This window comes from Hippoglossus stenolepis, chromosome 13 (assembly GCF_022539355.2).
Source record: "Hippoglossus stenolepis isolate QCI-W04-F060 chromosome 13, HSTE1.2, whole genome shotgun sequence".
Lineage (NCBI taxonomy): Eukaryota > Metazoa > Chordata > Actinopteri > Pleuronectiformes > Pleuronectidae > Hippoglossus > Hippoglossus stenolepis.
Window position 1 is genome coordinate 9943989 of NC_061495.1, and position 24688 is coordinate 9968676.

The 24688-nt window shown below is 41.2% G+C and overlaps 1 protein-coding gene across 2 annotated transcripts in view; it reads right to left on the reverse strand.

Annotated features, from left to right (window-relative positions):
• Nucleotides 1-24688, reverse strand: part of LOC118120013 (receptor tyrosine-protein kinase erbB-4) — a 283408-nt gene that overhangs the window by 146925 nt on the left and 111795 nt on the right. For both annotated transcript variants that reach the window (XM_035174572.2, XM_035174571.2), the window contains exon 2: nt 7266-7417. In XM_035174572.2, coding sequence (XP_035030463.2) covers nt 7266-7417 — 152 coding nt within the window. The remainder of the gene's footprint in view (nt 1-7265; nt 7418-24688) is intronic.

Sequence of the window (24688 nt, forward strand, 5' to 3'; positions counted from 1 at the left end):
GTGGAGAATCATTGATTTTCAGTAGCGGCTGTCGTATCTCACGCACCTTTATTCCTGCTTACACTTGAATTGAGAAGCAATCCATTGTTCAGGGGAGAAAGGAAACGTATAAGAATAAAATACTTCCATTAGATAGTAACACTGAAGAAAATACAGCTGATCTCATGGGTGGGAGTAGAATCTCACAGGAAAGAACTAAGGCCTGGGTGGAAGATCTTAAGGTGGATGTATTCATCAATCTGGAACTAACAATCCCAAAAAGGCCCAAAACCATTGATGAAAGTGTACATTATTTAAATATAGATCTAATGAAATGGTGCTCTGCCCAAGTGTTGGGTGATAATCTGCATCGTACTTTTCTCTCTCTCCTCTTCTCTCTTTTGTTAACCTTCCTGTCTCTTGGATGGAGTAAAAAAAATGTTATATATACACAACCACAAAAAACTGAAATCAAGCACACAGATTTTTTTTTAAACTTAAAACAGCTTTATTCTGTATCTTTTTTATTTTTTTACCCAATTTATTTTAGCTCCCTGTCAGAAAAAACAAACAAAAAACATCCTGGAAACCAGAGGGATGCTAACTGGAAGAAGCTGACTGTAATGAGGGGAATGGTGGTAAAGACAACCACTCTCATCTTCCCACGCGGATCCCAGCTGGAACTAACATGCAATTTGTGTGTGTGTGTGTGTGTGTTTTTCTGGAGGAAGTAAAGCAGAAAAATACGCAATTGATAAATCAAAATAAAATTAAATAACAATAGATTAATGGATTCAAAATGGCTTTAGTTGCAGCCTTCGGGATTTGACGTGTATGGACTTCCCTCTCGCTGCTGTGTTTCATGGTGGAAAGTAAGAAGGAAGAATTCTAAAAAAGTAAGCAGCAGCAAAAAACTTCAGATATCTGTGAGTAAAAGATTTCTACGGACTCTTCAATTTCCCTCCTCTCTGCTGTCTGGCTTTCAAACTAGTTCCCAGTTAAACTCTTTCACCCCATTTTCCCTCCCCCAACCATTCTCCTCAGGACTTCTTTCTCTCGATGGTCTCATTTCCCACCCCACACTGTCCTTCTTCATGTCAAATTAAAGTGATGGAAATGGACTTGAGGGGATGCTAATTGCAATTGTCAATCCAATCTAGGTCGCGCCTGAAAGACAGGAGCTCCCTAGCACTTCATCAGTCTTCATTAATATTGAAGGAGTTTGCCGAGGAGCAGGGGGGGGGGCAACGTAATCTGCACTCGTCTAACAGTGCATCAAAAATTAGGAAGCTGGGGAGGGCACCGATGGCACCTGAGGGATAAATATGCCAGTCAAGAAGAAGTAAGAAGATGTCAGAAGACGGGAAAGAAGTCCAGGAATAGATGCAGCTTTCAAATGCCACTTCCCACAACGTCCGACACTTCGTATTTTCCGTAAATCTTAGTGTTGTATGATCCAATGACAGGAGTAGTAGTAATCTGTGCTGTATTTATACATTGTACAGTATAACAACGAAATAATCGATGTATGATTTGACATATGCGTGTATATACCTTTAAGAGTGGGTGCAATGTTTCCTTGCTTTTCCCATTAGAGCCGGATCAGATGTGTGCGTCTCATTGGCATTGTCATCGTTTTCAAGTGACTGATGAAATACATCGTGTTTGACTGGAATAATTGCAGAGAAAGCTGAACTGCATTAAGGGAAATGTAGTTTGTTTGTTCGTTTTTTTAGCCTGCAAAAAAAGTTTCTAAAGAAGTTTTTCAGACAATGACGAGTGAAGGGAGCAGATAACAGCCCTTTAAGGATGATAACAACGATGAAAATAACAGTGAAGAAGAATCAGACCCAGACTATGTTATTGCTGACCCGCTGAGCAAGGCTCAGTCGGTAAGAGTCATGTTTGAGGAGGAAGAAGGGGAGAGAGTTTGCCGGCTTTGTATGTTTTTAAAGAAAATGCTTTTGAAGTTTAGTGAAGCAGCAATTATTTACAATGAAAAGTTGTTTCAAGTCTACCTGCTTCAGAGGCTGAACAATGAAAGTTTGGGCAAATTTGGGCAATTCTGTCCCCTCTTGAGAAAATCCTCACCTTTGAGGTGGTCATTACTATTCGGCGCCTTAGGTGTTCATGGGTTAAACAGAGCAGACAGAAAATTAAATGTTCTGAGTTTCAGGGAACCAATGACTCTGCTGCTGAACATTATGTAAAACTGCATTTGTATCTCACAGATGTCCCAACACCCGACAATCTACTGTTCTTTCATGAGCTGCCATAAATCGTGTCTCTCTGGTATTTCCGTTGGGCACTCGAAGGGCAACGTAATGTTCATTTGTTAGGTCGACTCAAGTTACAATTTATGAACCGGCAGTCGGCCTGTCATAGTAGAAGCCTGGCTTAAATTTAGAAAAGCACAGTATATGTATACCATAAAACTGGTGAGATTATAAAGATACACTCATGATTTGTCATCAATTTATGACCTAGTCACACATGGCGCAGGCATACACACATATACACAGATGCACCTATAGTGCAAGTGTTGGCTGGTCATTCTGCAGCAGGGTTTTCAAATGTTTGTGGCCCACAGACCCCCTCTGGCAAGGCGAACCTATGCTTTACCAAGTGAGACATAAACTTAAATTGATGCAGCAGTTAGGCTCATCAACTGTTAGTGTTTATTCCCTGCAGTTTTGCAGGTAACCAACCAGCAGAGACCTCTAATGGCTTCTAATTTCAGGGAAAAAAGGGAATGAACAGTGTCTGGAGGGTGATGAAACAGCCTCCTGCCGTATCTCAGTGAGTAAAATTAACTTGAGCTATACCCTCTTTGTCAGAATCAGGCTCTTAATCTCCGTCTTTAAAGGCTAAGATCAATATCACTGTGTCAAATAAGTTGAAAACAACGTGAACATGCAAAAGAGCAGTAATACAGACTATTATCACCTAAATCTGCAGCTCTCCTCGGCTTAACAGAGGTTTTATAATGAGTTTCAGCTCATAGTTTAACTCTCTGGCCTGCGACTTACTGTTTTGACTCACCCTCGTCGCTCTAATAGGGTCATTTGTGGCTGCAGCAGGCGGCTGCTTTCGGTGGAGGAAGCCCTGAAAGCCCACTCCACAGTGCTCAACAGCAAATGGCAGACAGACAAAGTTGAACCACCAGCTGGTAAACATACTGCAGCATTTAACAGCTGAAGAGCCAGATATTTCCCTCAGGAGTTGGCAGAGACTGAAAACTGAGCAAAAAGAAACAAAATATTGGTCTTTTATTCAACTCATGACTCCCAATGAACAGCATTGTTGTTCTGTCTAACCGCTACAAATAAGCAACAGTTTTCCAACACGTTCCCCGTATAAAACTAAAAAGGTGATGATATGTGGTGTTAATAAATTGTTTCTGTTGCCCCAGAGAGACCAAAACATTTTCCTGTCTATGACGTTAAGGAATCAAGTTGAACTTGCTGTAAACCTTGTTGCATAACATCTCTGATATAGTCAAAGCTCTCACTCTCTTCCGTCAACTGTGCAATGTTTCAACAGTAAAATTAATCATCTGATCATTACTGCGGTTGATTTACATTATAGAGAAATAGCTCCGGTTAAACCTGAAGCTTTCCATAGGCCCTGTATACTTATATAAAGGTCTGCTCGCGCCCTGCCGCCCCCTCCCTCTGTCTAATCTACTGTTCCACAGAAAGATATTGAATGAGGCAGATGAGGCAGATTTGTTGGCATGGGGATATTTACTCTCACTGTAAAGACAGTTTTCTTGTCAATGGAAAGTAACATCTTTAACCTCTAATCAGCCTTTTGTCTCTTATTCCTGCTCACTGGTGCAGTCGCGGTGGTTTCCATCTGGTACGCATCACTATGACAGCTGGGAGGGTTTCCAACAAGCGAAGGGTCAAGTGAACACTTCGCACGAGTGTCATTTGGGTCCAAATGAACAGACCCACACATTTCCAACAAGCACCCTTTAGTACATAGTGTAAGTGCTGGAGAGTGAGCCATCCAAAAATGACTTTTTTATACATTCAAAATGCTGCAACCAATAGGTGTTCAAAATAAATACAAATGTCTGTACAGTGCAATGTAATCCTGTAATTAATACTTCATATAGTGTGTGGTAATGCTTTATATTTAAAGGTATTGGAAAGATTTTACTCTTGGTCATTTACTTGTAAATATAAATATTTTTTGTGGTTTTATGGTTTTAGTGCATTGTTTATGTTGAATATATTATTATTATCATTAATACATCTATTCATAATAATGAACTCTCCCACATTTATTCAACTTTAACTTCTTATAATCTTTAGCAAAATAACATTATTTAGCTTATATTTGATTATGCAGTTACACAGCTCGGGTATCAACACTGGCAAACAACTGGCTTAGATATAGCCGAGGGTTATTAGCTTTTATGCTCATTTCCTGTGCCGCAAAGTGCAAATAGTCTGTTGGAAATCCACCGCTAAAGTTCATCTTGTTAAATCCCAGAGGTTGCCATAGGAATGTACACACTTCTAGTTGACTTGACTTGAAATCTAGAACACAATATATGACGTTTTTGTTGTCAATGTGTCTATGTTGATTTACTAACACAAGGCCGTTTGCAAATATTAAATATTACAATTTGTAAATGATGATTCCAAAATAACAAATACGGCGACAGAGGTGGGGTCTCGTTGCTACCGCAGGAATTACATGTTTACAAATGGTTGCAATGACTAGACAAACAATCTGATCTGACTGTGGTGGCTGTGGGTTCCTGTTGAGACTGGGAAGATGGGAGGAGAGGGAAAAATGAATATTTCATAATCACAGATCTGTTTATGAGAGCACACGAGGAAAGTGATATCGGGGAGAAGAGAGATGCAAAAGTGTGTGTGTCTGCCGTCCTCTGTGTCCCATTCACATCACAGCAAACGTCACAGTAGAATATGTAGAACAGAGCGTAACTTGTCATCTAATTTTCTCCATGTGCTTCCGTCTCGGGATGCAAATACACGTTCTGTTTATAATAAGATTCAGAGGAACGGGAATATGGACTTAGGAGTGATTTAAACACTGACGGCGTAAACACCGCGTGACGGTAAAGCTCGGCTGTTGGTTTGAGTGTGAATATGGGAGAGAAGGGGAGAAAAGCCTCAGTGCAGAAATGCAGTTATTAATCACGGGCGCGAGCTTTGATTCATCTGTCGTGGAGGCAGTTTGGAAGATGGACTCTATTTACTGCTAAAGTTGTTTGAGGGGTTTTGGGAGGCAGCCATCAATCTCTTGGCTATCTTGAAGAGAAGCAGCCAATGCACAGGCATCAGTTTCAATCACCTCCCCGAGACAGCTGGTACGGTAAGCTGCCGCTGCACAATGGTCTTCGCTTCACTCCCTCCCCTTTTCTCTACCTCAAGGTGAAGTTTTTCCCTCTCTCCCCGGGGAAGCATGTTATTAATGTGTTTTATCATAATAATAATAATATTGCCTAAAAATACACACTCTGCCCTGCCCTCTTGCTCCCTTGCTGTTTGGCACCCTGCGTTCCTAATTAGCATCCTCAATTAACCCATGTTAATTGCCAACCGTGGAAAGGTGGAGGATCCTGGCAAGCCGGCACCGCAGGGAGCTGCTTAGTAAATGAGTGGAATGGAAACGTATGCAGGTAAAGACGAAAGCACCTTTAACCTCAAACTGCAAATAACACCTCTATGTAATATTGCTTGTACACCGAAACCTAAACTCAAGCGGGGGTGTGAGAGTTGTTTTCAACTACAAATTGATTCTGTGCAGTTAAACAACAATCACACTTTTTTTTTTTTTGTAGTAGTAGTAGTTATAACTGCATCTTTCCACCCTTCTACCATCTATTTTCATCAAAGTCTGTGGGGCATATTACCTCTGCAGGAGTCTAATGGCAGCACTTAACCATCCATCGCTCCCTCTTTCTTAATAACATCTTAGTTTTATTTTGCGTCACGCTTGTCTCTCTACAATAAAGCGCAACGTAATGACTGTGCTTTGTTTTTCCGCTTTGATCAATCTTGATTTCTTTTGGTGCACGCAAACCAAATTGACGAGAGAAGACGAGCAGCCCTATTGTTTTTACCGGATGTAGACAAATCCCTTCGTCGTATTTACTTTAAATCATCACTGTAAGAAACGAAACATGGAAATCCAACACAAAAAAAACATATCTTGCTTGTGCATTGGGGGGGGGAGTTGCATTCTAGGTAAAACCCTCTGTGGCCAAGTTTACTCTCACAGCAATACAGGCCTATTAATGCAGTCAGCACTGTAGCGTAGCCACCAGGGGAGCTCCCCTGCCCCCGAGATAGACTGGAATCAATTGGAGTTGGAGGGCGTTAGCGGTGCAGAGTGCCGTCAGCAGTCCAGCGTGATGTTCTTGAGAAGTGGGGGGGCCAGCAAAGGTCAAGAGTAGCAGCTGATTTCACATACAAAAAAAAACCTGCCTGTTTTTTTTCTTTCTCCTGCATATTCCCCATAGTAACCTACTAACCTTTCATTAGTGCCCTTACTGGCCCAGGCCCCTGAGAGGCATCATCTGACGCAGTGATTGTGTGTATGCATGTGTCCATCAAACCAAAATGGAGGTAAGCATTCATGTAAAAGCAATTCCACCTCAGCTTCCTTACCCAAGCAAACCTATTCTTCCTCACCTACATACTAACCTCCAAGAGGCAGCTTGAATCACGCTGCTCACGCGCTCTGCCCAGGAATAAGGCGATTCTTAAAACGTCATAAATATCTGGACGTTTTTTAAGAAAGGGACACCAGCACTTTCCCTTTTCTGTCTGTGACTCATGTTTAATCAAAGAGGAGATTTGGCAGATGGTGTCACACAAATCTGAGCATACAAGCAGACTCCCTCTAAGAAGAGAGAAGGAGTACCCCTGATAAGAAAACGTCATTGGCTACGTGGACACAAATCTGAATGCTGATTGGTAGAAACTTATTTGAGCACAAGTATTGTCTGGGCAACAAGGTTGAATGAGAAGATGGTGATTCACTATCCCTATCATTTTTACAGCAACTGCCATTGACAGATAATAAGAAGTATGTGAAACCCTGAAATGTAATTTTACTCCGCTTGTACAGGTTTAGGATTTTTCAAATACTTCTAGACACAAGAACATAGAGTTCCATTTTGAGAAATGTGAAGCTACTCCAAATCCCCAGTGATGAGCCAATAACTGACAAATTTGAATTAATAAGGAAGGTATATTCTGTCTGCTTGCTGCACACCAGACTTTATATTGCATCCTTACTCTGAGGAAGGTGAGGTCCCGGCTGCGGTCGATGCTCGTGATCTCGAGGTTGCCCATGACAACTTCACAGTTCTCGTAGTATTTCCTCAGGGTGCGGTACTGCTGCTCCAGGTCCGACAGTGTGCTCAGCTTGTTCTCCGTACCAGTGCACACTAGGAAAAAGAGAGACAGGGACAAGACAGTATTAATAAAGCTTCATTAGATACACTGTAGCTGAGAGCAGTGAGAAAGCAGCCACACAGATATGATGACACAGCCTGTTAACGGGGTCCACAGTTTCGACTGACCATAAACACACAGTGTCTGTCACCTCGATACGGTTTTCCACATAATTTGAACCAGGAGAAACAGCCGGTTCATGTTCTACTGTGTCAAATGTGTCAAAACAAAGGGAAATGCAGTGTAAGCAATAGTCCATAGACAGTGACCTGCAGCACCTGCTTAGCTGCCCTGGTCATGTCAGACTGGGAAGCCACTGGACCTCGCTGCTCCCCTCAGGGCACTCGGGACAGATGAGGGCTCTTTAGCAGTTAGCTGGGCTGCTCACTTGACAAGTGATTATTAGAACACCTTCCAGCGATCACACACCTTGCTTTCTAACCCCCCCCCCCAATGACGACATAAACCATCTGCGCAATCAGCTGAAGCTGCCCAGAGTAGTATGAAGCATGGCCGTTTGTAGCAAGTACAAAGATTAGGGGCTGAGTCAAGATTGCCTGCGGCTCCTCACATGTTTTTGGAGGGAGGTAGGCATCTGTTGTTTGGGGAAGATCAGTCTACATCTATAATAAATAAAAAACAATATTCCATTGATCAATCTCTGTAGGAGCATGGATCATTGCTGGGGTTGTTGCCCTCAACGTGGATTTCTTCTTCTCCTTGCCCTCCTATCGTCTCCTCCCATCATGCATTTTGTTGTCATTTGATCCACTTCTTTTTTTCCTTAGGCTGCTGCCACTTCATGCATCCATCATGTTTTGTTTTGTTTGTTTGTTTTTTCCGTTTGTTTCCTCAATACAAACTGCTGTAGATTGTATCCCTCGTCTCCCCGTGCTGCTTTTTAAATGAACAATGTGCTGCTGGCAATTCCTGCCAGGAGGTTATTTATGAGATTTTAAATATCAATATAGCTGTCAACGCCTAACGATGAATAGATGTAAACGCTGTTGAGCAAATTCCCCCTTTTCATTTCAGGGCACACAAACATGCTACTGGTGGCATGACTATGCTAACAATGCTAGCCATGTTTACTAGCTTTGAGCCACAGTGCATGTCTGCTAAATCTATCTGCACTCAGAATACACTGACTTTTCCAGTATGCATGGTTAATGTACTCCGACTAAGCCATTGTGTTTCACTAAAAAAAACAATATTAGGCTATATGGTGTTAATCATATATGATAAAACTATTTAAAGAACATCTTTCAGCCACCAGACGTATGCATTGATATTTCAGATACTTTTCTCTCTACCAGGAGAAAACCACACCGAAAGCAAGAACATATTTCCAGTGAGGCACAGTGCAGCTTGTGCGTACAACTGATGATTACATTTTATAAAGGTACATCTGGCTAAAAATAGTACAGCAGTCCTGCAATAAAAACCTGCCTTCACGAAAGTTATAATGTTCAGTTGTTATTGAACATGTGTAGGGAGGCGTTGATATATCTGCACAACAAATGTGGAGTCTGTAGTTTGTGTTGCTGTTGAGCTGCATTGAATAATACAGAGCGGTGTTTTCTCGTCTCCAGCCAGACTGCATTAATATTAACAAGGTGGAAAACAATCATAGAAACACCTGGACACAGGCTATAGACTTGAGCGACAATAGTAAGATTCATAAATCTTGTCAGAGAGTTATAAAGATGTAGCAGCAACATAAATCCACAATAGCTGCTGCCAATGAACACAGACAAAACACAAAGTCCCTATGCAATGCAGTTGTTGTTGATGCTATCAGCTGTGCAGAAGATTTGCCATATGCAGAATAAGTATTTGTGATCATGCAGGAGTTTTTCCCCTGAATGACTATGAAGACAGGAAAAAAAAATATATATATATACATATATATATACATATATATATATATATATATTATAAGTCCGTTTTATTTATAGTTCTGTACTGTTGTTGCGTCCTTCTTCTTCATACTTAATGACAGAATATAACAGAGAGGTGGCGTGTCCTTCACTGAGCCTTGTCACTTTGTCATCCATGAGCTGTTACCTCTCTCTCTGAACACCTCCTCCCTGAAGGATCTTCACTGACGCTTTGCATTTCTATTCAAGATTTCCTACAGACCTTTCTAAACCTTATATCTCCCACAGTGATGGTATTCTATCCTCGTGGCTAGTAATAAACTAGGCCAAACTCATTTACCCCTTTTCTCTGCACTGTGGCAAAATCTTTCAATTCCTTTTCCTATTTACTCCCCGTCATTACACCACAGATACATATAAAGAAAAGAGGATTCAGCCTCAAGGCAACACAGGCTGTAAAGACAAATGGGATTCGGTTTAAACACTTCCTCATCTAAGCAGATATGAGATAAGTGGAACTATCCCAATGTGACCTGTACAATACTCATATGGCCGGTGGTGATTAGCTAGACTGCACATAGCATAACGCGCTGCTCAGGAATGATATATGACAGACCTGGGTGTTTTCAATAACAGTTAGCGTGGGCTTGAGGGAAGTGGGATGGAGGGTAGAGGGGCTCATAAAGTGAGGATAGGTGTAATAAACTGTTATTGCACCCTTGAGGCAAGGTACCGAGATCAGGCCAAAGGGTCATTGTGCCGTGTGATGTCTAGTGAAATTTACTTGTTTTTTTTATACTCATTTGGATCCCCGAGCTTGCCTTCAGTAAGCCCGCTGACTTTCCAGAACTGCCTGGTGCGATGTGAAGTCTGTACGGTTATTTTTTCTTTCTCCTCATGTGTGATTTCTAATGAAACGCTGAAATCCTATAGCTCTGCATGAGACCGAGATGGCGCTGGGTGCCAAGTGAACCACAACAAAACCATCTGTGCTGTGTAGTGTGCATAAAGAGAAAGTGTGAACTGTTGAGGGGTTTGCTGCAAAGTGATCCTACCGGTGATATGTCTGTCTGTATGTGTGTGTGTGCGCATGAATGTGGGCCGGGTGTAAATAAAAGACCTCAGGATGTATTTTCTCCCCCTCGCTGCATGATCGAATCCATTTGTCTCCATGCTCAATATGTTACATCTGAGCCTTTATATCACCGCAAAGGTTGAATAAAGCACAGTCCCAGCTCTTTGTATTGGAGCGACCTGGAGAACGCGTTATAAGACACTGAGTTGTCAGCTGTTTACCATAGTGCCTCGGATGCGGGAATAGCTCGCAAGAACAGATGAATCTTCATATTGTGTAAAAGTTATGGCTGCCCACAAGAGAATCCATCTTCTCTGCTTGACGGATTTCACTCGATTCCACACTCACAGCTGAGAATGTCAATGAGATTCACCCCATATACATGTGTATATACAAAGGAATTGTATTTGACTGTGTGATTAAATTGATTACATTTGTTTGCAGGGAATTGTCTGAGAAGTGATGGATTAAGGCAATGGATCAAAATAATTCAGGATTTTCCAATATTTGTAATTAATGAGAAGATTACGGGCTGATGGGTTGAAATTCGTATCTGCCGTCATTTATATGGATGAAAAGGGAATTTACAGAGGCTAGTTTTTCCTGCAATGCTTTGAGGTAGATGGATGAGGACAAACCTGTCCATGTGTTCACCAGATGTGCCATGAAGGCCAACACGCCCACAATCACGGCACCTATATGTTCACTCTCTTTCAGTGGGTGGGTACTAACTGCACAGACCGGCTGCACAAAATTGAATTTGGGTTGCCATAGCAGTTTGGTTTCCTCCACCTGCATCCACTTCACACTTAATGGCAGAAGACATAAAAACTACAGATTAAAAAAGGGATAGATAGATAGATAGATAGATAGATAGATAGATAGATAGATGCTGTATGTGAGAACACAAATGTCTGAGTCAGTCAGACACGGATATCAAGAGGGGGCATTGATGACGTTTCTAACACGCGATGGATACAAAACTGCAAAAACAGCAAAAAGATATATATAGACATCTCATGAAAAAAATGTGTCATAAATGCAGGAGAGGTCGAAGAAGATGTCAACTTGAAAAGACAACGATAATCAATCGTGTCGATGTGCTGTAAACATTAATACATTATCCTGCCTCTGCATGCTGCTGCTGTTGTTGTGACAGCATCTGACTGGAGAATCTCCAGCTGCGTTGTTCATATGTGAAAGGCAATCTCCGGAGAAAGTCCGGAGCCAATTGTGTGGACATTTTCATGCGCCTCTCTTTCTCTCGCAAATCGGTCAGAAACCTCCTGAAGAAAAGATTGTCAGTAGCTGTGTTTTTTAAATGGTTTCCATGCAGCTCCAACAGACAACCACCAGACAGGACTACAATGGATCCATCACTGTCTCTGACAATTTCACGACAGTCACCCAAAGGGGGAATGCAAACAGTGAGGCCTTTACATAAGAACAAAACAAACCAATGTTTGGCAGAGAAACCTGAATGCCCCAGAGCTGCATTTTCATCAGTTTTACTTTTATAATTATCCTCATCAGGATTGCATAGGCACTGCACTGCTGTGGTGTGTGCTCCTTGCCCAGATCATTCCATACGTGGTGCACACAACAACTTCATCAATAGTGCCTTGTGCGATTATTGAATGCCTATAAAGCTTGCAAGTCTCTCAGGTTTATAGGCTCCTGCCAAGGAAGCCAACAAAAGGTCATCCCAATAGCCAGTAACTGACTCAATCAAATAAAGTTGCAAATGTCACTTCCAAAAGTAAACACTGTCAATAGCTGAGCTTGGCTTACGTGGCTTGAATAAACAGGGGGACCTTGTCGGAGTTAAGCTAAATTTTCTGTCAGGCACGCAGCAGTCGGAGCCATCCTTTGTCCCCCAATGTCCCCCAGATGAGCTCTGCTGGGCTAAGTGTGAGTTACAAGCCACTGATTCTGATGGTAATCATGGCCCAGATTATTGTCCATCTGCTGAGCAGCTTAATAAGCATCAGAAACAATAACTAGATGAGTGTTCGTGATGGCTGCACGGTCCAGCAATGCTAACCTCTCACTACCCTCCGAGCTCTGGTCACCTACAAACAATGCTGCTGCTGTCTCCATATGGTCCGTCATAAATTAGCATTTATGCCCTTGCTGGCGCACACATCCTCGAACACCCCATGGGAGTTTTCCACAGAGGATAGCCTGCAGCTGTCGGTGTACTTACAGGAGCTGATTACATGCATCAGATATATCATGAGTGTCACTAATACGTCGTCCACGGATATGATCTGTATGTGTAATGTACAGCTCAGTCTCACGGCTCTCATTAACCTCTTTCCATGCAGCAGGCAGCTGTTTTCAGCAATTAAACTCTGACAAACAGGTAAACAGGCTACGACAAGCCGACTGGATACACTACCTGGCCAGCACTGAAGAGAACCAAGGTATAGGTGCATAAAGAAATCTACTCAAATGTGATAGTGATGGATGATGGACCAAGCAACCAAGTATATTGCTGGACTGTGTACGATCAGTATGGAAAATTGAGGATGTAGTTGAAACTCTTGTGGAATAGCAGCAAACCGTCAATGAAAAGAAGCTAAAATCTGCTCAGAAATTAAATGTGGGTGGATGACGTTAAACACTTATAAGCATAGTCATGATCATCATGTCAGATTTACATTCTGCCCTGTGTCAGCCAGTTTTATTCTCTCCCTATTTCTCATATACACTATTTCAATACAGCCAAACTCCCAATAGAACCGTTCTAATTTACATGTCCCTCTGTTTCTGATATCAGACAACGGGACTATTATGAAACAGTGACTGTGAATCTTAAACAGCAGGCATCTCCAAGTCATTTCCAAGCTGCTGTTCTGCACTGTCAATATCCTGATTTTATAACCATGACATCGTCTGACAAAAATCACCACAGAGGTGAGTTAAAGTCAGCGTTTCAGTCTCAGACTCAATTCTATGAGAGGTAGCATAGGTTTGTCCTAAAAGTCCTTAGATTCTTTGTGTGTTTTTCTTAGATTAAGAGACTACCTTGAAACGTGCATCTTATTTTAAATCAGAAAAAGCAGACTCTTGTGGTGAGACATAGGACAACTGCTTCATATTTATTTGATAATATTATTTATAGATATGAGAACATTAGTAACCCATTTAACCTATATGCTTAAATTCCAATGGGGAGTTTACAAATATGAATTTACATTCAGTTACATCATTTTATTCAACATTGTAGATTTTTACATGTACATATATTAATATATAATATGGTTGTTGTGATGGAATGATGTGTGATACTGCAGTTGTGAATTAGAAAGTTGTTTAAATGTGTGTTGTCAATGTTGTCAGTGGTCACTGAAATTAAATTAAATAAGTTTTAAAAAGCATGCTGCAACCGTTTGGATATGTTTTTCTTTATTTGAACACAACCAATTTTCTCATTCACTCGTCCCTGGTCATCTCCCAGATCACTTTTGTCAAACCGGCAGAACTGGTCAGTGGAAAAAAAGTACGAAGGCTGCACCTCATCCATTAAGTATGTCTCACCACCTCAGTATCTCTGTAGGATTTAGACTTGTCTCCAGACAATAAAAATCCATCCGAGTCACAGGGGAGTGATTGGCTGACACTGACATATCTCATTACCCAAAATCCTCTGGGTGCCTCTTCTTGACTGAATGCGCTGCTGAGAGTAGATCTAGTGAAAAGACCTTTAGACCCCAGTAAAAGTGTTTTTCTGTGTTTGTCTGCGCGCGTGTGTGTGACCCTCAATTCTTGCTTACCCTTGTAACACACAAGCTCTATTTGTGATTTTATGAAATAGATTTGACATTATCAAAGCTCTTTTGATTAAATAATACAATTATGTGTTGTTAAATACGTGACTAATAAACTGAATTTAAAATCAAAGATATAAAGACCATCTAAATTAAATATCTCAATTAAGTATGTTTATTTGAATGCAATGTAATGTTCCTTTGCACTTAATATTAACACTTAATTTACAGAAGGTTATAGACATACATTTAAGAAAGGAAGGAATGATTATTATGAGATTATAATGATAACTGAGTTACTCTGGTTGCTGGGACTTCCTTTGAAAATAACTGAATGTCCATTGAGTTGTTAATATGAGAAAACATGATACAACTGTTTTGGGAGGTTTACTTCAGATGACACAAATACTAGTCATAAAGTTCCTCCCTGCCAGGTTTATCACAGATTAGGGCCTTTGATCAGTGATGGGGACTTAAGGACAATGTGCACATTGCGACAAGTAAGTTAAATTAAAGGCAATTATGTGGCACAACAGTGATTCAAAATTTAATTCATTAAAAAATATTGAGGAATTAAAATACGAGATTTAAAATCATATGGTTTTTTTAGCTGTATCATAACAGCAGAGATGATGGCAGATTTATGCAATATCTGCAAAATGTAGATAAAATAATAGAATGCAATAGGAAAATCAAGATGTCGTGCATCTGACAGATGTTTATCACCTCTCACCATCTGCGTTATTGTGAAAAAGAACTAGTTGGACAAAGTTAGTGAAAAGCAGGAGACATGGAGTATTTCAGGTATGCTAGATGTGTATACCACACACTCAACAATTAACTTAGGACAATTGTCCCTGAGCATGAGTGCATGACCACCAGCTGCTGATATACCGCCATTACACCAATTACGCTCCAACCACTGGAGGGCAAAATGAACCAGGTTTAGAGGGATGCTGATGATAAGATATACAAATTTTATCATGCATTTCAAAACTAAACAGCACTGAAAGCACCTTCATCATTTTGTCCAGAGCCTTTATTAGCAAGTAAGTGGATGGACATTTCTGCTAAGGCATAATTGGTGGCTGTTGCCCCAGGAAAGACTAAGGAGCAGCCAATGGAGGGGCCTCCACAGCTGCTCTGGACATTTCTTTAAAGGGCAGAGTTACGCTTTTGTGTGTGTGAGGTGGATCAAATATGATCAATATCTTTCCAGGCAAGGTTCCTGATTAACATTGAGATGTCAGCTTCCAGGCCTCCACCACTAAAGAGCTCTTACAGCTCAGCCAAACATGACAAGAACCTCATGGCTGACTTTGGTAGAGTTGCTCACAGTGTGAACACAGTTGGATAAATGTTAGAACAGGGAAACCAGTATATGATCCATTGGAGGACTAAATCAAACACAACTCCATTCCCCTTAATCATTTCTTTCTACGAGGAACAGCGTGTTCAGTTTCAGATCATGAATTTAGCACCCTAAGTAAGGATGTGTCTTCATGCCCATACAAATCAGTAAAGTATTACAGTGTAAATACAGTCAGCTCTTCAAGGTCCATAGCTTGTTGTTTAGTTAATCATGACAGAGGCAACTCGACGGTGCAGTGGTTAGAACTATAACTTCTATGGTTTGGGGCTGGGGTCTTTCTGTGTGGAGTTTGCATGTTCTCCCCATGTCTGTGTGGGTTTTCTCTGGGTAGCCCAGCTTCCTCCCACAATCAAAAGACATTAGATTAACTGGAGACTCGAACTTGACTGTAGGTGTGAATGTGAGAGTGATGGTTGTTTGTCTCTCGGCCCTGCGATTCGCTGGCGACCTGTTCAGGGTGTATCCCTCATAGCTGGGATTGGCTCCAGCCAGCAAACCCGAAAGGATAAGTGGTATAGATAATGGATGGATGGATAATCATGACGTAAAAAAGTCAGTTTGTAATTGGCAGTTGGGCTCTTCTATGTCACCAGACCTGTTTTAAACTTGGGCCAGACTTTGTGTGTGTGTGTGTGTGTGTGTGTGTGTGTGTGTGTGTGTGTGTGTGTGCAGGCACAAGCTATACACAGGGTGTGGGACAGAATTGGAATGTGTCTGTGCACGTATCTGCACATTTGAGCCTATACATGTGATTACGATATTTCACATCAAAACTATTTCATTGTCACAGCTTTGCACTCACATAAAGTTTTTTCATAAAGTTTTTCCCTGGTGGCTTTGCCTTTGCTCTTGCCATCTCAGAAGCTTCCTGCCGACGCAAGGTGCAGTGAAACGCTGTGCTCTTTACGTGCTAATAGCAGAAAGAGTAAACCCCTGAGGTGGCTCAAATCCCCAATGTCTGCTAAAGAGAGACGGTAGATGGGCTGAGCAATGGGGTCAAATGAACAGCTCACATCCTAAATTGGTGCAAATGTGTGTGTGACAGTGTTAGTGGTGTGTGAAAGGAACAGGAGACTTAGTGCACACACGTCTCCGCAGTGGCCTTGAGCTTTTCTGTTTCTACCAACAAGCTGACGAACTTAAGTGGACCTCAGGGGGTGATCAGTTACACACACAAAAACGCACGCACGCACGCACGCACGCGCACGCGCACACACACACACACACACACACACACACGTCGCTGCTACTGAGAGTTCAACTTTGGTTTATTACGATATAGATTCACACAGGCTGTCACATAAATCATGGGATGGCTGAATTTAACAATGCCTCTGTGTGCTTTGTATCAACCAAATGCTAAAAGTGATAAAAAGAAGAAAATGTGCTTTAACGAAACACACACAGTCACATAATCTGTGCTAACCATGAATGTAAAAGCCTCAATCATCTGTTCAAATGACTGAAGCCTTTACAAGCAGTGGAGAATATGTCTCCTACCAACGAAGAAGGCTGCTTTCTTTTCATTTATTTACAGTGTCTGTGTTTTTGTATGGATGCATCTGTTCAATTATACAGCACTAAATTCAGGTCACATAAACACAGAGGTGATCATATGCTAAGATTAATTTAACATACTTCCAAATCCTAAATGCAAATTTAATTCCTGCTCTCTGGTGATAGTGAGGCAACTGCCCTGCTGTGCTAATACATGGTTATATCGCTGTCAAGTTAAGCCTTATCTTAATAATTAATATTAACAATTAAGACTATGATGCAGATAATCTCATATCAGTGCTATTGAATTAGTGCCATTAATTCTCAGACTGACAATTTCTCACAGCTTTAGGATGGAAAGACGAGCTTTGCTTAAGATGATTATCATAACGATTATTGTTGTCGTCCCATTTCTGTCCTTTTTTTCAATTTTATCTTGTTTTTTATGAAGCAACATTGTGCAGAAAAAAAAATCCTTCATGTGACCAAATGGCTGGCACATGCAGTCTGTAGCCCAGAGGCCAGTCCCCCCCCCCCAAATGGTTTCATTTCTTTATCGAAACTTTATGGAAATTGAAACGGCACAGTCTCGTCAATGCTAAAAATAGTACACTTGGGTCCATGACCATTAATATTTGCCTCTACCTTTGTCTCTTTTTTTATCTCCTGCCAGTTTTGACCCCAATTTTTACATCTCCCCTCAATTTGATTTTCTCATACCAGATTTTGTGCATGACTTCCTTTATAAGTCAACCATTCTCAAATGTTCCCTCTACAGTATAAATCACAATCAGTGCAGTGGGTCAGATATTTACCAAGGGTGAACCCGCAAATTGCTACTAGAGAGATGACTCATAATGGAAAGTATCAGGTGTTTTATAGCTGGCACCTTTGGGAGCTATTTGTCTTCATAAAGGATCAAGAAGTGACTGAAGGAAAAGGGCTGAGAGACATTCATTGTGTATCCTTTAAAAGAAAAACACAAGCTATTGTATCTGGGAATAGTCCAGCTCTTTGCACTTTCCCTGCACGGTGTAGAGTCACATTCGGAGCAGGAGCGACATCCTCTACTGTCGTCCACTGAACCGCTCCACCGGGGCAGCTGTGTGTTAAGCAAACTGCTGAAAGGCTCCTCAAGGGCAGTTGTTGAGGAGTGGGAGAGTGTAACTCACATACTTCCCTACAAGCCCTTTTCCAGCCGGTCTGGGGAGAAGAACCACCGACCTTCCACATGCCAACCTGCTTCTCTTGCCTCTGGGCTTCCACCACTTTGTTTCCCCCTTCGCATCCCTTCCTGTCTGTCTCTCTGTCTGTCGCTCTCAGCAGGCCTGGGTGCTGGAAACGATCCTTGCCTCCGTTCCATCAGTAAGTAAAACCCTTTTTATGATGGTTTCTCTTTTTTTATGCTGCATCTGGGATGACACTCTATCAATTAAGCCAGCATGCTAGTCAAGGTGTTGCCTCATATCCTTCATGCCTCCGGCGCATAACGCTTTCCAGCCCCCATGTGTGGTCCTACCCATGAATCTTAATCTCATACCCAAACAGTTGCCATCAATTATCCTGGCTTCTACTGCTAACTCTTCCCCTGCCTCCCATTTTTCCCCATTAAAAAAAAAAGGGCCTTTTTTCCTCAACACTGTGATGGAATTGCCTCGCTCGCTTGCCCGGGAAATGATTTCTCAGCAGGCTTTTGGAACCCATGCTTTCCACAAGTGGAAGGTGGTAATGTATACATGTGTGTATTCCTGTGCTTACTGTACATGTGCCTGCACAAATATGCACCTCCGCTGGTGGGCTGATTGTGCAGTGGTTTCCTATTAACGGTTTATCCCCCGTCAATTTCCACAAAAATGTTTGTGCGTCGACAGCTCACCAGGCAGCAGAGAGCTCAGCCGTCTCCATAGCATCAAGACAGAAAAATTTAATTTGAATTAAACGGTGCAGATTTGAAGCAAAGCACAATACAGTCATGTGATGATCCATGCAGTAAGATTTCAAATCCTGCCATTTAAACCAAACGTCATTGTCTAAGGACACGTGGTGATTTTGCTTAGTTTCTTCCTCGTGTGATGTTTGCTCCTAAAGCTGATCTTCTTCCCAGGACAGCACAGACAGGGGTTGGCACTGTTTACACTGTAAAATGCAGTGAAGAATGTACGTGAGCAAAACCAAACAACCCCACCAGAAACGCACGGCACAGCTCAGCGGATCAACGGTTTGCAACCACCGAGCAGCCGTGCCAAGAACGCCACACGCATCATAGTGGTCACTAAAGAGAGGAGAGAGACTGAACGTCACTAGTCTGCTACTTACAAAGGTGCTTCAACATCATCACCTAGTCATGAGAAGAGGGTTATCACAAGGAGAAGGTGACGTCAGACGAGATTTCAAATTCTCTTTCCTAAGAAGGAAAAGCATCCCCTCTTGTTTAAATTCTTAATTTTACCTAATCTCAATAAATAAACTCTAGATGTTATAAAGTTGAATCTGTAGGCGGAGGACTGAAAGCTATTTTGTTTCTTTCTAGTTTGACCAATCACGTTTGAGCAGGTTTTGGTTGCGCGCAGGTAAACAGTCCTGGTGGAGATAAAAAGAGGTGGAACACATTGACTGAAATGCATCAGTTACGGGCTTTTTACTTTATCTGTATTCATATGCACATAGCTGTTTATGTGTGAAAATGTAATTTGGACATAAAGAACCTATAACAAGTGTCGCTGTTTGTGTTTTGTGTGGAGAAGAGTTTGACTCATGATAAAAGAAACCAGTCGGACCATAAAAGCCCCAAGATACTGGCCATCGCCCCTAGAGTTGAATTCATCTTCAATTCGGCTCCAAGATTGAATTTTACCACCGACAACAGAAGAAAAGGTTCAGATTTCGGAGAGCGCCTTCTTGCAATTGGCAATTTTAGTTTTTCTTGTGAAGAAAAACAAAAGATTCCCTTGATGCAGCGTCAATTCACAACAATACCATCAATATCACGTCTTGATCCACAAGCAAGCATCTCCGGGTTTCCCTCCTCTCTCAGCCTGTCAGATAACAGCGTGATTTCTAGCATGTTACAACAGTCATGTCTGAAGCTGTCAGCACGGTGAGATAATTTATTCCATTAAACTGCTGGAACACAGTGACAAGCAGAAAGGATTAATATTTATGTGTGATGTGTCGAGATGACAGGAAGACGCTGCTGGAGGAATCTCTGGACGCATTAGTGTTTCCCATTGGTCCTTTTACTGAGATACCTTTGCTGATAAAACAATCTATAATCAGGTTTACAATTACATTTAAATTATAAATCAACCAGTAAAATATGACAAACTGCATCATATTTTCTGTTCAATATTTTATTTTATTATTTCACCAAAGTGCTGGTGAAATAAAAATAGACTCAATGATCTTTCAAAGCAGAGTCACTGTATCAGTCACACACCAAAATTAAAGTGATGCCCTCTGACACGCAGACAAAGAAAATTTTGTCAATTATGCACATTAATTTACAAAAATATCTTGATAGAATAGTTTTCGTAATTTTAACAGATTATAGTTATAATTTTAGTCACAAAAAATGGTGATTTGCTCACTTGTTTTTTTCATCTGCCCCTCAAACTTTACATTGATGTATTGTTTGTTAGTTGTTTTGTCTAGTACAACAATGTTAGATTACCTGAAACAGATTAAGAAGTTTAAGTAATACTAGCTGCAGTGGGGATCATAGTCTAATAGTTAAAATGCTGTTTCATGCACGTTTAAATACTCTCTCCTGCTACTGACAGCTCACAGTTGAGAGTGACAGAAAACCTGAGCAGAGAGACAGCGGCATGTCATAGAACATGGCTCTCTGGTCCCATTTCAACTTAAAACTTCCTGGTGTGTGTCTCCGACCAATTGCGCGTATCAGACATCCACATCGCTGTCCTTCTTTCTCGCAGTGCACAGCCACACAGGAGCTGCTTGTGATTCCGCTGTCCTTGTCACCTTGCATTCCTGTTAACTTGCAGCAGGACCACCCTTTTCATCACGCCCCAGATCGATTATAATTTGTTTTAAAGCTTAGCGAATAAATGTAAATAGCCAGATGCTGACGCTTAAAAAGATATAAGCTAACACCCGGGCAGGCCAAGCAATCCGCTGGGATGCAGATAGTGAATTCAGTGTTGCCTGTAATCTATGTTCTTATTAGAGGAGAGAGCAAATACATCTTGTAATAAGATATCAGGCTCAGCCATAAATTACTAGGCAGCACAGAGCTGCGGTGGTCAGGCAGAATGGATTGTGCTGTCACGGTGTGTGTTTACATACATGTATGTTGTAGTAAACAGAATGCATTACTATTTGTGTTTGCAAGGGAAACACTAAAGAAAATTCCCTGGGAGATGAAATGAGAGTTAAGGGGTTTATTTCTTATCTTAATCGTTTTTTTTATACATAGTTCTACGACTTTATTGGTGAATATCTCTAAGCTTATATGTAGGAACTTACAGCCCTGTGTTTAGGCAGGGGAGGTCTGGTATATTACAAAAAGGCCAACCTGTCTATTTATGATTTAGCAAAACCACAGACTTGTGTTACCTTACCCAAAGTGGTTTTGTGGTCTACACAACAGACAGGACTGTAGACCCTAACCCAGTCTCTGCATGGTGTGTGAGAGAGTAGACTGTATATAAAGATGGACGACGCTTGTCCACTTCCTCCCACGATCCAGAAATGAAGCTAAAACATTCTGGAAACAAAAATGCCTTCTTGCACATTTGGAGCCACAGTCTGCGAAGTAGTGATCTAGGTCCAACTGAAAGCTTTCATAGCATCCAAAAAAAAATTCCATAAAAAGTAATAGTTGAACAAACAATAGTGAGATTAGAACAAACTAAAATGACAGAAAACATATTCGAGAAAAAATCATCAAACAAGTGCTTTGACTTTTTGTAGTTTGGTCCATGTCCCATTCATTGACATGGAGGAGGCGGGATTCATGACCAGCCACCAGGGGGCGATCAAGCCACTTTGGTGTCACTTTTGTGGAGCAGTCATTTGGTCCATCTCAGCCTATGTAGGAAATACCTGTACTCATTCCATTAATAAATGTAGCACTTCATTCATTAAAAAAATATCGTGACTGAACATAATCTAATTAGTAATTACATTTGTCACAACATAGAGAAATGTTGTCAGGGCACAGAATTGCGTTTTCTTTTCACATTTTATTTCCTGCTTTGACAAGAAAACTGTCTCAGTCCTCTTTTCTTCCTGAGTACTTTCAATTTCCTCCCATTATAACCTCCTGCTTCATAATATCCTGTTGATATCACCTCATGTAGCGTTTTATTGGGTGGAGAAGTGTCACTGTTCAGTCTTCGAAGATGACAAGATGACAAATGCCGTCTCCAAGACCTTTTCCTCAGCTCAACAAAAGTGTCCAAATGGGAACAAATGGTGGCAAGAAAATATCAAACAGCAAAACCGGCCAGTTGACAGATTTAAATACAATAATGCCACTAGAATACATGTCAAAGATCATGTATATGAGTATCATTTTTGCGATTGAATAGTCTTTAAAAGAGCAAAGAGCAAGAAGAAGTCCATTTACTTAGTTTTCAACATATGCATCTGTTTTTTGGGCATATTTTAATAACTTATAATGTAGATCCAGACCACCATGCAATGAGAGGATACAGCAGAGAGGAGGGGGTGAAAATGATGAATATTTTGCATGGTGAAACGACAAGGCCCTCCTGTTTAAACGTCATCGTCCAGTGAACTCGAACAAACAGTCCGCTTCTGCTGCTTCCGTACGATTTTTAGCTGTTTGCACAGCTCGTGCACGGGTAGATGCATCTTTGTTAGAGTGTGTACACATGGGAATCTCCTCGGTTATTCATTAATTTGGGCGCTGGTGGCCCGTTGTGTAATTGTTTCTTCCACCATGCACACTGGAAGCGTCTGGCCAGAGGAGCTAAGTATTAATTTTCCCCCCGGCCACAGCCAAGGGATTAGGTGTGCTTTCCCCTGGCAAGGCTGTTTGGCAGCCACACTTATCTTCAGCGACTTACAAGGCTTATTGAACATTAGCATGCAATTATCTTTGATGGTCTAACTTTCCTGCTGGCTGACAACACCCAATGATTTCCCTGTTAGGGCTTTTCTGCGGGAGATGATATGAATATCAAGGTGCAAGGAAAGCAGAGAAACTAAAAATGTCATCTGGCTGAAATGGACTCTCAATAAAGCTGGTGGCACATGAGAACACGTTTAAAATCCTGATTGATTTTGAAATGCTTTGTGTCGTTCATCATGCGCAGCTATGGATTTCAGATTGTTTTGCCTCTCACTTGTCGATATGCTGGAAGTAAAGGCCCACGGTGTGCAGGGAGGAGTTATCACCGGTAGTGCCACACGGTAGAACAGCCTGTGCCACACACACATTCATCACCATATGAACATTTTAGAAATGGCACCAAATTCACTTTCATCAAGATCCTTCAATTACTGTGCAAGGTGAGAAAGTCTCTTCCATCTTCTTCTGTGTCACCAATAACAATAAAAGTTTTACATATATTGGATATATATCCAACTAATCTATATCCCTCCAAATTTTAAGATATAGAAAACGAATGTAAATTTTGCAACAATGAACAAAAATATAATTTCACATTTTAAAGATAAGGATTATAACATTCACTTCATTGTACACTTTTACTTTTATGTTCACAATTTCTCAGGTCACTTTGGCTGTATATATTCGGTGTTGAGCACATATCTGCAATCTTTGTTTATATAAACATTTTTAAATAAAGTTAAATAAATAACGTCTCACCCACTCCCACTCTAATGTATTCTGTATAAGAAAATATGCAATAAAATTTGTTTTTTAATATGCAATAATACAAAAATCCATACCCTCAAAATCCATACTGTACTTATAATCATCTTCAGTGTTCAATATGCCATTTAGATTTTTCCTATAGCGCCTCAAGGTAGCATGATATTATTTATTATTTAGTAAGTCAGTCAACAAACAGCTTGAGGCCAGGTGTACACTCTCATGTGCTCGGTCGTATCATCAGTTTTATTAACATGGGAGATATCTTTTAGTTTCACTGTATACGTCTGATTTCTCAAACATTTTTAAGTAGCTGCAAATATATAATACGGGTCTTATAAATAACCGCAGCTGTGTGCAACAGTCGCGGATACAGACAGCCCCCTGCAGATGTGACGCAATCTGTGAAATAGAGCTACTTCTTCAGCACGTATAGACAGTGATCCCCTCCACTTATCCAGCGTCTGCATCTCCCACACACCGTAAAGCTGTGCTAATGCCAGACTGGTTTTCCGGAAACCACTAATAGTTTTATCAGCGCCCGAGTCGGTTTTCCCTCCGTCTTGATTACTTCAAAGCCCCCAGACGCCACCAATTAGAGCGGCAACTCCACTCCACAACTCTACTCCCGCTTTGGAGCGTTTAATTCCCTCAAACCTCTTTCTTTTCCCATCCTCTGTCTGTCAACCCATTTCCTCTGATTGCCTTTTTCGCTCACTGCCCATGTAAAGTCATCTCCCTGTGAGAACGAGCGAGAGCGGAGATCAATTCTCTCCCTCATCAGCATTCAATATGTAGTCAATGGCGAGAAATGAAGAGGAGGCAGCTCTATTGATGATTGAGG